The sequence below is a fragment of the Capricornis sumatraensis genome, chromosome 15 (genome assembly GCF_032405125.1).
Source record: "Capricornis sumatraensis isolate serow.1 chromosome 15, serow.2, whole genome shotgun sequence".
NCBI lineage: Eukaryota > Metazoa > Chordata > Mammalia > Artiodactyla > Bovidae > Capricornis > Capricornis sumatraensis.
The window spans coordinates 29,216,328-29,230,699 of NC_091083.1; the positions used below are offsets into that span (position 1 = coordinate 29,216,328).

General features: G+C 37.9%; 1 protein-coding gene across 1 annotated transcript in view; it reads left to right on the plus strand.

Annotated features, from left to right (window-relative positions):
* The window catches only part of GPR158 (G protein-coupled receptor 158), a 301,443-nt gene that overhangs the window by 164,000 nt on the left and 123,071 nt on the right, over positions 1-14,372 (plus strand). Inside the window, exon 4 of the mRNA XM_068987841.1 lies at positions 5,329-5,552. Coding sequence (XP_068843942.1) covers positions 5,329-5,552 — 224 coding nt within the window. The remainder of the gene's footprint in view (positions 1-5,328; positions 5,553-14,372) is intronic.

Here is a 14,372-nt window from a genome sequence, read left to right on the forward strand (position 1 = left end):
GGACTGGGATTGGTGGTTGCTGCCTGAATGCTCCCGCCTCCATCCTTTGCAGAGACAAATCTGAGGAGCGTTATATGCACTTTTTAGAGCACTCCTGCAAAGATGGAGCCCACAGTACCTACAGTGACATCCAACTTAATAATGACTTAAAAAAAATCAATTTTAAAAAACTTTTTATTTTTTGTTGGAGTATAGGTGATTTACAGTGCCTGGTTTCATGCGTACAGCAAAGTGATTCAGTTATACATATCAATGTATCTGTTCTTTTTCAAATTATTTTCCCTTTTAGGTTATTACAATATACTGAGCAGAGTTCCCTGTGCTCTACAGTTGGTCCTTGCTGGTTATCCATTTTAAATATGGCAGTGTGTACATGCTGCTGCTGCTGCTGCTGCTAAGTCACTTCAGTCGTGTCCGACTCTGTGCGACCCCCATAGACGGCAGCCCACCGGGCTCCACCATCCCTGGGATTCTCTAGGCAAGAACACTGGAGTGGGTTGCCATTTCCTTCTCCAGTGCGTGAAAGTGAAGTCGCTCAGTCGTGTCCGACTCTTCGCAACCCCATGGACTGCAGCCTACCAGGCTCCTCATCCATGGGATTTTCCAGGCAAGAATACTGGAGTGGGGTGCCATTGCCTTCTCCAAGTATATACATGTCAGTCCCAAATTCTCTATGCCTTCCTCCACCCTCCCCTCCATAAGTAAGTAGCCATAAGTTTGTTTTCTAAGTCTGTGATTCTGTTTTCTGTCTTGTAAATAAGTTCATTTGTATCATTGTTTAGATTGTGCTTATGAGTGATATCATACAATATTTGTATTTCTCTGTCTGACTTACTTCACGCAGTATGACAATATCTGGGTCCATCTATGTGGCTGCAAACGACATTATTTCATTATTTTTAATGGCTGAGTAACATTCTATTGTATATATGTACCACATCTTTATTTGTTAATGGACACTTAGGTTGCTTCCATGTCTTGGCTATTGTAAACAGTGCTGCTATGAACATCGGGGTGCATGTATCTTTTTGGACCATGTTTTCTTGAGGGTATATGCCCAGGAGTGGGATTGCAGGGTCATATGGTAAATCACCTCCCAAATAAGTTATCTGTATCCAGATCATTGTCTCAGGCTCAGCTTTAGGAAGACCCAAACCAGGACCGCAGCTTTAGCTCTTTTGGCAGTGGGAGGTCATATTTAAATCCAGATAAAATACTTATTGGTTGGTTGGTTGCTTGCTTTTCTGTTGAAGCTTTTTATGTTTGCAGTTGTGGAGAGAAATAACACAGTGCCCTTTAAAAATATGAGTCACAACCCAGGAAAGTTTTCTGTGATTAAGGATTTTGTGTGGCAATAACTCTGGCATGTCCTAGGAGACTTCCCTGTCTGCATTCCTTCTCTTGGCTCTAAACACTGTCTAAATTCCCATGACCTTTGTATCTTTATCTTCCTTCTAGACCTTTCTTCCAAATTCCAAACCCAATATAGCAAGATATGTACTTACCATTATCACTTGGGTCTCTAGTAGATATTTTCATGCTGAAATGTCAAGTTTGAACTTGCAGTCTTCTCCAAAGACTGGCCCAGAACCATTCTTCTCCATGTTGGTTGGTAGCAACTTCCTCCATTCACTGGTTCATACCAGACCCCTGGGAATCACTCCAGATTCTTTCCTTTCTCCTTCATTCCATAGCCAGCTCATCAGAAAAATTTTTTTGATTCCACCTTCAGAATGCATTTGAATCCAGCTAGCTTTTACTATTGCACTGTGGCCCCAGCAGCTGTCGAGTTTCACCTGGATTATTCTCAACTGTTGCTGCTAAGTCACTTCAGTCGTGTCCGACTCTGTGTGACCCCAGAGACGGCAGCCCACCAGGCTCCCCCGTCCCTGGGATTCTCCAGGCAAGAACACTGCAGTGGGTTGCCATTTCCTTCTCCAATGCATGAAAGTGGAAAGTGAAAGTGAAGTCGCTCAGTCGTGTCTGACTCTTCGCGACCCCATGGACTGCAGCCTACAAGGTTCCTTCATCCATGGGATTTTCCAAGCAAGAGTACTGGAGTGGGGTGCCATTGCCTTCTCCAGGATTATTCTCAACAGCTTCTTACAAATCTCCCCACTTCTACCCTTACTTGCTGCAGTGTATTCTTCATAATCAAAGTAATCCTTTAACAACACAAGGCATATCATGTCACTTACCCACTCAGAACCCTGCTGTGACTCTCTGTTTTACTGAGGGAAGAATCCAGGCCTTTACAGTGGCCCAGGGAGCCATGTATGATCTGAACCTGTTACTTCTCTGACTTTGCCTTCCGCCACACTGCCCTACACTCAATCCACTCCAGTGACACTAGACTCTGTACTTCCTTCTGTGTGCCAGGTATGTACCCCCCTCAGAATCTTTGTACTGGCTACAGGTCAGAGTAGCTAACTCCCTTACCTCTTTCACGTCTTTGCTCAGATATCACCTATAGAATGAGGTCTATCCTAACCACTTAATTTAAAATTATTATTCTCACTCTGGCATGTCTGATTGCCCTGACCTTGTTCCACTCATTTTTCCTTTCTGTAGTTCTCACTTGGTGTGGGTGTATGTGTTTTAATATTATTCAAACTGTATTTATTTATTTAAATGGAAGTATAGTTCTGTCCAATATTACATATTACAGGTGTATAAACTAGTGATGTGCAGTTTTTTGAGATTATGTTCTGTTTATAGTTACTATAAAATATTAGCTCTATCAGCACTGCTCAGTTTTAACAGACTAAATTACTTACTTGTTTTGTTGATTGCTTGTGTCTGTTTGCACTGCAAGACAATATTTTTTTTTATTCAATGGAACATTTATTGAAACTATATTCTATTTTTATCATATATTTATCCTTTCGGCTCTGACACCTAATTTCAATCTCTGCCACTGTCTGGAAACTACTGTCTTAAAGGTCAGTGAAGGATGCAGTAATCATTAAACTTCATAGTCTTTCCTCAGATGTCCTCTCTGATCACACTCCAGCATGTTCCAGTAAGTCCATTTTCTTCCGTGACATTGTGAAAACTTCTAGACGTTTAGATTCTTCCTCTTTGAAATCCTTAATAAATAGTTTGTCTACTCCCAGAGCTCTCTGTGGGTTCTTTCACTGATATTAATTCTTCTCCCAGACTCTAGTCTTGCATTATTTCTCACTTCTTGTTGTATATTTCTCCTGAACAATGAGTTGGGCATCAAATTTAACTTGTCTGCAATGGGACTTATTCCCACGGACTCCCTCCATGTCTCAGTTCTTTCTTGTAACCTGCTTGTTTTTGAGCAGTAATGCCTTTCTTTAAAACACCAATGGATTCCTAATTTCTCTTTGCATCTCCCAGATTTGGAGAAGAGAAAGCCAGGCATTGTGATTTACATACATTATTGCATTTAATCCCATAGCAATTCATATTTCATACAGAAATAAGTTAAGACCCAAAGTGGTCAGGTGAGTTGCCTAATGTCTCAGAGCTGTCTAGGAACGGGAGCCTTATCTGCTGGACACTGAAATTCATACACTTTTCACTGTGTAACAGAATGAAGAGTTTTAAGCAGTAATATATCCTGCACCAACAAAAAAATATTCAATTATGTCTGCTATTGTGTTTATTGAGGAAGAAATGAAGACAAAAATATATTTTATAAAGAATGTGAACCTTCAGCAGGAGTCCAGTGGTCATGTATGGATGTGAGAGTTAGACCATAAAGAAAGCTAAGCCCCGAAAAATTGATCCTTTTGAACTGTGGTATTAGAGAAGACTCTTGAGAGTCCCTTGGACTACAAGGAGATCAAACCAGTCCATCCTAAAGGAAATCAGTCCTGAATATTCATTGGAAGGACTGATGCTAAAGCTTTAATACTTTGGCCACCCTACGTGAAGAACTGATTAATTTGAAAAGACCTTGATTGTGGGAATGATTGATGGCAGGAGGAGAAGAGGACAACAGAGGATGAGATGGTTGGATGGCATCACTGACTTGATGGACATGAGTTTGAGCAAGCTCCAGGAGTTGGTAATGGACAGGGAAGCCCAGTCTGCTTCAGTCCATGGGGTCGCAAAGAAACACAACTGAGTGACTGATTTGAAATGAACAGGAGTTGAAAGTAATAAAGATTTTCTGTTAAACTTTCTGTTTTATAAATACTGTTAACCAGAACAAATTTTGCAAATTCCTCAGTCAGTCAAAGTCGTGTTAGATACTGAGCTGTGTGGTTGTGTTGCATACTAAACAGAATACATATTCATGTCTTTCATGTTGAGGTCAGGATTGGAAACAGGTTTGAGAATTTTTAAGTCTGTATTATTAACTGCATATTTGTCAGTGCTAAATGGTGGCTCAGTGGGTAAAGAATCTACCTGCAGCGCAGGAGACCCAAGAGACATGGGTTCATTCCCTGAGTTGGGAAGACCCCCTGGAGGAGGGCATGGCAGTCCACTTCAGTATTCTTGCCTGGAGAATCCCATGGACAGAGGAACCTGGAGGACTATAGTCTATGGAGTCACAAAGAGTTGGCCATGACTGAAGTGACCGAGTATGCAAACTCAACATTTAAAGAGAATTCTTACTTTTGGGCTTCAGGGCTAAGTTAAGTTTGATAACCAAGACACAAGAATCCAAAATTAAAGGTAGATCAGTAACAGCAGTTAGTTGATAGTGTGGAAATGTCCTATGGGTGTGCAGAGAGGGAAATTACATGATAGCCTGTTAAGTATGGATTGTCCTCTGGGCAGAGGATGCACCATCATTAGGCAATTGCACACTGAACAACTGTTGATTAAGTACCATTTTATCCAATTTAGACCTAATGAACTTGGTGGATGAAATCCCTGCTGGATTAAAGAGCAATCAAAGCCTCATTTCAGATTCTGTGCCATCTAGGTCAAGAGGTTCCAAAAGTGTTGTGTATATTTATTACTTGGTACAGGAATGACACAACTTTCTCATCCTTTTTTTTCTGGTTAATTCTTTAGCAAATATATATGCTTTGTGACCATAGGGAATTTCCATTAGGGAGTGGAAAATAGTGAAATAAAAGACAGAAAACTGTTCCCTGCCTCTGAGGAGTTTAATTCCATTTTTGCTAATTTTCCTCAATTGTTCTGAATAACTTTTTTTTTTAATCAAAAGGATGAAAAGACTTCTGTTTGAGTCTAAAGGCAAAGAAACTCTGTCTCTGAGTAAGAAGGTTGAAGAAAGGTTTTTAGTTAGAGGGAAAATGAATGAAGAAGTGAGGATGTATTTTGACTCTGTCTCATCTATCTCCAAGGTGCAGTGACACTGGTTTTATTTGGAATTTTCAGGAAGGGGTCCAGATCACCATTTTGTAGAAAGTGCCAGGGATGTGTCAGAAGAAGTCCACGTCTGCCTGCCATGCAGCGAGGGCTGCCCCTACTGTGCTGACGACAGGCCCTGCTTTGTCCAGGAAGATAAGTACTTGCGACTGGCTATCATCTCCTTTCAAGCCCTGTGTATGCTGCTGGACTTCGTGAGCATGCTGGTGGTCTACCGTTTTCGCAAAGCCAAGGTAAACCCAGGTACCCTGGTTATGATCTTCCTTTTTACTATGAACCGACCTCTTCTTAGGCAAATAGAATTGTTCCAAATCCTAATTGCTTCTCTATTAAGCCGAAGTCTTTCTATAATACGACTAGAGTATGAAAGTTATATTCCTTAGCTTCTCAGGAGAAACAGGAATTGAAAATATGAAACTTTATTATAACAATTTCTTCTGCAGAATGTTTCTCGTTTATTCGTTTATATCATCTCCTTGGCTTCTTGAAGAATTTCTTTAGCCAGTTCCCAACATAGCATTAATTTTTTTCATGTGTAGAAAGATTTGTGATATTTATTGCTTTTCACGGATAAGTGTGCAGGCTCTAAAACCAGATTATTTAGTCTCGTTATGAGTATCTTAAGTTCAATGAGGTTTGCTTACGCCTAACATATCAACTCTATAGTTGGTAGGTACCAGCAATCACTGGTCAAAGGTTACTTAATATTGTATCATTTTAAACACAAACTAGATTCTGCTATGCTTTTGGTTAAGGCTGATGATACAGTACCACAGAGTAAATTAAATTTCTGTGGACAAACATTTAAGGAAATAATTATATGCATTTGTCCTGGGTTAAAGAATAAATCTGTCAATAAACTGTGAGTGATTTTGAGCTCAGCAAGTTCTTCTAAAGCAGTGGCAATTTTTAAAATAGTATTTTAAATATCCTGAATATTAAATATTTAGAAATTATCTTTTTTTTTTTACCAAATATTATGACAAGTCACATCTTTTCCTATTAGCTATTCTGAAGAGAGAGCATAGCTTCTTACAGCTTAATAATGTGAAGTGTTAGTACAATTTATTTTTGAGTGAAAATTTCTAAGAAAGAAGGTATACTGGAAGGTACAACAGCTTATTCCACTTCTGAAAATAATCTTTTGCTTGATTTATTCTTAGTACTATTTTAACATGTTTTGTTTGAGCTCAGTGGTTTGGAAAAAATAGTGATAGTCATTTTTTAAAGGGAACATACTACAGTTTATATTTTCCCTTCCAGTCCTGTAATAATTTCTTTTTTTAATTTAGAAATTAATTGACAAGTGATTTTATAAGTGCTCATTTTTGGTTTGGAAAATTAGATGTTTTAATGTAGAATGTGGCTGAAATTCTGCTAAGCTAATTATGATGTTCTAATGCTTATTTTGGTGCGAAAAGGAGAACTATATTATTTTTTTTAATTGTAAAATACACATAACATAACATTTACCATCTTTAACTGTACAATTAAGTGGCATTAAATGCATTCACATCACTGTGCAGTCATCACCACTATTCACTTCCAGAACCTTTGCATCATCCCAAACCAAACTCTGTAACCATTAAAAAACTCGCTGTTCTCCTAATCCCTGGTAACCTTTGTTCTACTTTCTGTCTCTATAAATGTGTCTTTTCAGAGTACCTCATATAAGTGGACTTTTATACCATTTGTCTTTTTGTGTTTGGCTTATTTCACCTACCATATTTATCTATGTTGTAGCGTGTATCAGAACTTCATTTCTTTTGGTGGTTTAGTTGCTAAGTCATGTCCGACTCTTGCAACCTCATCGACTGTAGCCTACCAGGCTCCTCTGTCCATGGAATTTTCCAGTCAAGAATACTGGAGTGGGTTGCCATTTCTTTCTCCAGGGGATCTTGCCTGACCCAGGGATGAAACCCACGTCTCCTGCATTGCAGGCAGATTCTTAACTGACTGAGCCACCTCGTGCTCATTTCTTTTCACTGATGAGTAATATTGGAAAAGACCCTGATGCTGGGAAAGATTGAGGGCAAAAGGAGAAGGGGGCAGCAGAGGATGAGATGGTTAGATAGCATCATTGACTCAAGGGACATGAATTTGCGCAAACTCCAGTAGATAGTGGAGGACAGAGGAGCCTAGTGTGTTACAGTCCATGGGGTTGCAACTATTTTCCACAGAGGCCAGACAACTTGATATTTTCACCAACAGTTCATGAGGGTTCCAATTCCTTTGCATCCTCACCAGCACTCACTATTTTCTGTTTTTTTTTTTTTCCTGTTTGTTTGTTTGTTTTATAATAACCATCCTAATCAATCTGAAGTGAATTCTCATTGTAGTTTCGATTTGCATTTTCCTACAGGTTACTAGCAGTCTAGCATTTTTTCATGTGCTTTTTGGTATATCTTCTTTGCAGAAATGTCTATTCGAGTCTTCTGTTCACTTTTGAATTGGTTGGTTGTTCATTGCTGAGTTGTAGGAGTTCTTCATGTATTCTGAATATTACACTTATCACATAGATGCCTTGCAAACATTTTCTTCCATCCCATGGGTTCTCTTTTAACTCTCCTTTGATGCCTAAAAGTTTTAAGCTCTAATGGACTCAAATTACCTATATTTTCTTTGATTGCCTGTACTTTTGGTGTCATATCTGAGAAATCATTCCCAAATTTAATGTCATGAGGCTTACCTGCTGTGTTTTCTTGGAATTTTATCACTTTAGGCCTTGCATTTAGATTTCAATCCAGATTTAGTTAATTTTTGTTATTTGTTGTAAGTTAAGGGCCCAACTTCCTTCTTTTGCATTTGAATACCTAATTTTCTCAGCACTGTTTGTTGAAGAGAATATCTTTTCCCCATTGTGTGGTCCTGGCACTTTGATGAAAGATCACTTGACCATACACATGTGAGTTTATTTCTGAACTCGAGTCTGTTCCATTTGATCTATGCCTTTATGTAAGGACTATACTATTTTGATTATTATAACTTTGTAGTAAGTTTTGAAATTAAGATCTATAAAGCCTCCAAATTTGTTCTTTTCAAGGTCATTTTTGAGTCTCATGAGATTCCATCTGAATTTTAGGATATGTTTTTCTGTCAAAACGTTACTGAAATCTTTTAATAGGGAGTGCACTGAATCTGTAAATTCCTTTGGCTAGATTGTCATCTTAACTGTAGTAAGTCTTTCAATCCATGAGCACAGGATGTCTTTATACTTATTGATGTATTCTTTCATTTCTTTCAGCAGTGTTTTGTAGTTTTCAAACTTTTGTCTCCCTTATGATATATCACTTTTTACAAATTGATTTTATGATTTGTATTGTCTTTCAATTATATGGATACTCTCATATATTATCTTTTATAATCTGAATTAATAACAAGTCTGTGATTTTCCTTTTATGCTTAGCTCTTTCATGTATTTCATTTTCCCTGACATCATGGAAGGGAGGTGTAGCATAATACATGAAAAAGAATAGAATGGTTCAAAGTTAAGAACTAGTATCTTCAGTGCAGCTGTCTATAGGGGTTTTATAGAAGTTCCACAGTTTTCTGAAAACTTCTATAAATTTTTTGGAAAAAAATATATAAAAATTTACAGAATTTTCTTCTGAAACTTTGTTCTAATATTGGCCAACTGTTACACTGAACATAGATGATGTTATGTATTTTCGTTGGTTTATGATAGGTAATATTTCCCTCCGTTTCTGTTTTCCTGAGGTCTACAACGTTGAGCTTGACTCTTACCAGACATTTTAATTCTGTCGAACTCTTAAAATATCACACAATACCACAACATTTATTTTCACTCTCCTTTATTGAATATAAATGAGAAATTTGGTTCTTTTATTTTTCACTCCACTTTTCTGAATGTAAATGAGAAATTTGGCACTTTTATTTTTCCTCATTTCCCCCATCCCATTTTACTACATCTAATCTATAATTCATTTCAGTCAATTTTCAATAAAAGCCATCATTAATTTCAAAGGGAAAGCAGTTCTTTAATATAGTTTGGCTCTCACTGCATTTAGATTTATGATTTAGACTTCTTCCAAATGTTTGTTTGGTTTAGTAGCTCATCATAAGACCTTTCAAAATGTGATATTTTTGCCTTTGAGTTCTAACTTTGACTCATCTTTTATCATTATTAAATATCTGTATCTTCAAGTTTTCAGAAAAGGGTAACTTTGTACCTATGTTATATCTGACCCACCCACCAACTGTGGCTTTTACATGACAACACCTTGGTTAGGGGAAGAACTTGGGGATTATATATTTTTCAGAGTTCCATTATTGCTGCTTCATGTATCTTTTAGAATTGAACATTTTTGACAGTTTCTAGGATTGCCCACTTCTTGTGTTTTATGGAACAAAATCTCCCATCTGAATGCTTATTGACTTCTTTCTTTACTTTTACCATCATAATATGGTTCTTCTTCACTGAGTTTGCAAAAAATATGATCCTTACTCTCAGATTTCATACTGAGCTTTCTTCTGATATTGGGAAATCTATTCTATGTTCATTCTTATATTATCTCTGCTGCCCTAGTTCTTCTAGGCTTCTCTTTTAGGACTTCCTGTTAAGTATATGTTGGATCTCCAGGCTTTTTTTCTTTTTCACATTCTCACTGTATTATCTTTTAAATATTTCCTTGTGTTTTAAGAAGCTTCTAAGTTTGTCTTCTGCTTCACTCTTTCAGATTTCAGCACTGGCAAAGCTGCTGCCCTTACCTTCATGATATTCTAAAATCCAGCAACTGTTTTTAATCTCTGTAAAGCTGTTCCTTATGTTTTATCTCCCTTTTTATATTGCAAAGGTTTTGAGTCCAAAAGTTTGAGTTAAAATCCTAGTGCTTTCATTTTCTAGTTGTGTAACCCTAAGGTTACATGTTATGTACCTAATCAGCAATCATTCTCTCTAAATGGCTTTTATCTCATGTAAAATGGGGACACTCAAGAGTTTGGAAAACAACAGCAATAATGTATATACTCTAAAATCTAGCCTGATTCATGTAGTAAGCCATTTGTGGGGGGGTGGGTACTGAATCTACAAATAGGAACCTTATCACACTAGCTACTGTGAGATGAATTTTTTTATGTCTTACATGTATATAAGGACTCATTCACTGAAAGGATTTCTCAACCATTCCGAGAGTTACCAAAAGGCAAAAGTATCACAACGTTTAATTTAACAGTTTTGTTCTTATAGGAGGTGAAAATATAAGAAATAATCATTTGTACTGAAATGTTTGATTTTATAATATGATGCCTGATATTATTTACATATTTTTTTGTTTCCTCGGAGTATATTTAAGTATATATATGAAGAAACTTGAAGCACTAGGCTTGAAAGTTAGAGAAGTATAATCATGCTTTCTTTCTTTCTTTTTTGATGGGGACCATTTTTAAAGCCTTTACTGAATTTGTTACAATATTGCTTCTGTTTTATGTTTTGGATTTTTGGCCACCGAGGAATGCGGGACCTTAACTCCCCAACCAGGGGTCAAACCCACACCCCCGGCATGGGAAGGTGAAGTCTTAACCATTGGAATGCCTAATCATGGTTTCTGAATTAACTTTCAAATGATCTTCCTTAGGACATAAGAAGCCTGAAGGCCCAGCCCCAGCCTTATAATTAGGTGCAGGGCAGAGTGTGATCGAGGAAGCATGCCCTAAGCCCCCCTATTCCAAACATCAGAGCCACTGTGCCCAAAGTGCTAGTGCTTCACATGTTTTAGTCTTGAAAATTTTCCAGCTTTCCAGGAAGCTTCAAAGCCTTCCTATTTAAAATACAGATACTGTTTAAGTAGGATTAGTCATCATTCTAATGATCAGTGGGACTTGAGCTAAAACACGATTGCCACCTTCCAACAGTTTATTGGAGAACTGTTAAAAAGGGTTCAGAGGCAGCAAATGGATTTATTCTGCAAACTGATTGCTTTCTTGGATAACTTAAGCAGCCATAGGTATTATCAGGGAAACTAGTGACATAAGTAGCACATATCTTCTCCCCTTGACTAGGAGTTTCAGGCTCAGGGGGCAAGTAAAGGAAGACAACCTACTGATGTTGAAGGGCCTTTGTGGGAAGCATGGCTATAAAACTGTTTTGTCTAAGGATTTGTCTAAGGATTTTGTCTCACTTCTTAAAGAATTCTATCAAAGTTCAGGATTTCTACAGATGATGAACTATTCTATCTATCCAAAATATAATGAGTTTACTAGGAGTTATCCCATTCCATAATTTACTAGCCAGTCCTCCAGTAGTTTGAACTTGACACAATCTAAAATGTATTTTGACAGATTATTTTCCCTAAATATTTTAAGGCAAGTGTATTTCAAATAAAATATAATGCTTTCAACTCTTATTCATTTTTACTTTTCTTCTGACAAGTATGTGTGGTGTATATTAATAAAAGTGCCAGAAGAAATTTGATCTTAAAAAATTATGGCCTTCATCTCAGCATACAGCATGCATCCCCTAGTGTACCTTGTTAACAAGAAAATGTTTTATGAGCTCTAAGTAGAGCTTAGTCTCCCTGCTTGAGTTTAGAGATTCAAATCTTTTCTTCCTCTTGTTACTATGGAAATTATTTAACTCACTTATAGATTACCTTTCCTCAAAGCTACTTTAATTAGGAGTAAAGAATGTCTACTTTTTCTGGTCACTAGGATTTTGAATTGTAAAGGGTGAGCTTTAGGACTAAGTAATTAAACAATTAAAATTGAAAAAACAAATTGGAAAAAAATGTTTTGGTATGATATAATGGTAAAGGATTAATGTTCTCACTCTAAGAACAGATAAAGCTCTCTTAATAATCAAACTGAAATAGAAAAATATCTAATAGAAAAGTTGGCAAAGAATATCCATCAGCAGTTTATAAAACAACATAAAAATATATTGTCTATAACCATGAATAATAAGGAAATGCAAATTCAAACAATGACAGATACTTTTATAACAATAATTCCCTATTTTGGTAAAGATGTTAGAAATTAGGTGTTCCAATACATTGCCGATGGTTGTGTAAATTGGTAGAAACTTTTGGATGAGATTTGGGGTGTTGTTTAATAAACATAAAATGCACAGTTTCAATTTGAGAACTCTGTACTGAAGAAATCATACAGGTGCATCAATTCAGTTCAGTTAAGTTGCTCAGTCGTGTCCGACTCTGCGAACCCATGAATCACAGCACACCAGGTCTCCCTGTCCATCACCAACTCCCAAAATTCACTCAAACTCATGTCCATCGAGTCGTTGATGCCATCCAGCCATCTCATCCTCTGTCGTCCCCTTCTCTTCCTGCCCCCAATCCCTCCCAGCATCAGAGTCTTTTCCAATGAGTCAACTCTTCGCATGAGGTGGCCAAAGTACTGGAGTTTCAGCTTCAGCATTATTCCTTCCAAAGAAATCCCAGGGCTGATCTCTTTCAGAATGGACTGGTTGGATCTCCTTGCAGTCCAAGGGACTCTCAAGAGTCTTCTCCAACACCACAGTTCAAAAGCATCAATTCTTTGGTGCTCAGCTTTCTTCACAGTCCAACTCTCATATCCATACATGACCACTGGAAAAACCATAGCCTTGAGTAGACGGACCTTTGTTGGCAAAGTAATGTCTCTGCTTTTGAATATGCTATCTAGGTTGGTCATAACTGTTCTTCCAAGGAGTAAGCATCTTTTAATTTCATGGCTGCAGTCACCATCTGCAGTGATTTTGGAGCCCCCAAAAATAAAGTCTGTCACTGTTTCCACTGTTTCCCCATCTATTTCTCATGAAGTAATGGGACCAGATGCCATGATCTTCGTTTTCTGAATGTTGAGCTTTAGGCCAACTTTTTCGCTCTCCTCTTTTACTTTCATCAAGAGGCTTTTTAGTTCCTCTTCACTATCTTGCATAAGGGTGGTGTCATCTGCGTATCTGAGATTATTGATATTTCTCTCAGCAATCTTGATTCCAGCTTGTGCTTCATCCAGCCCAGTGTTTCTCATGATGGACTCTGCATATAAGTTAAATAAGCAAAGTTTCAATATACAGCCTTGATGTACTCCTTGTCCTATTTGGAACCAGTCTGTTGTTCCATGTCTAGTTCTAACTGTTGCTTCCTGACCTGCAAATAGGTTTCTCAAGAGGCAGGTCAGGTGGTCTGGTATTCCCATCTCTTTCAGAATTTTCCACAGTTTATTGTGATCCACACAGTCAAAGGCTTTGGCATAGTCAAGAAAGCAGAAATAGATGTTTTTCTGGAACTCTCTTGCTTTGTCCATGATCCAGCAGATGTTGGCAATTTGATCTCTGGTTCCTCTGCCTTTTCTAAAACCAGCTTGAACATCTGGAAGTTCCTGGTTCACATATTGCTGAAGCCTGGCTTGGAGAATTTTGAGCATTACTTTACTAGCGTGTGAGATGAGTGCAATTGTATGGTAATTTGAGCATTCTTTGATGTTGCCTTTCTTTGGGATTGAAATGAAAACTGACCATTTCCAGTCCTATGGCCACTGCTGAGTTTTCCAAATTTGCTGGCATATTGAGTACAGCACTTTCACAGCATCATCTTTCAGGATTTGAAATAGCTCCACTGGAATTCCATCACCTCCACTAGCTTTGTTCATAGTGATGCTTTCTAAGGCCCACTTGACTTCACATTCCAGGATGTCTGGATCTAGATGAGTGATCACACCATTGTGATAGAAGCAAGGTCCGATTCTGTAAAGAGCAATATTGCATAGGAACCTGGAATGTCATGTCCATGAATCAAGGCAAATTGGAAATGGTCAAACAGGAGATGGCAAGAGCGAACATGTACATTCTAGGAATCAGCGAACTAAAATGGACTGGAATGGGTGAGTTTAACTCGGATGACCATTATATATACTACTGTGGTCAGGAATCCCTTAGAAGAAATGGAGTAGCCATCATGGTCAACAAAAGAGTCCAAAATGTAGTACTTGGATGCAGTCTCAAAAATGACAGAATGATCTCTGTTCGTTTCCAAGGCCAACCATTCAATATCATGGTAATCCCAGCCATGCCCCAGCCTATGCCCCAGCCAGTAATGCTG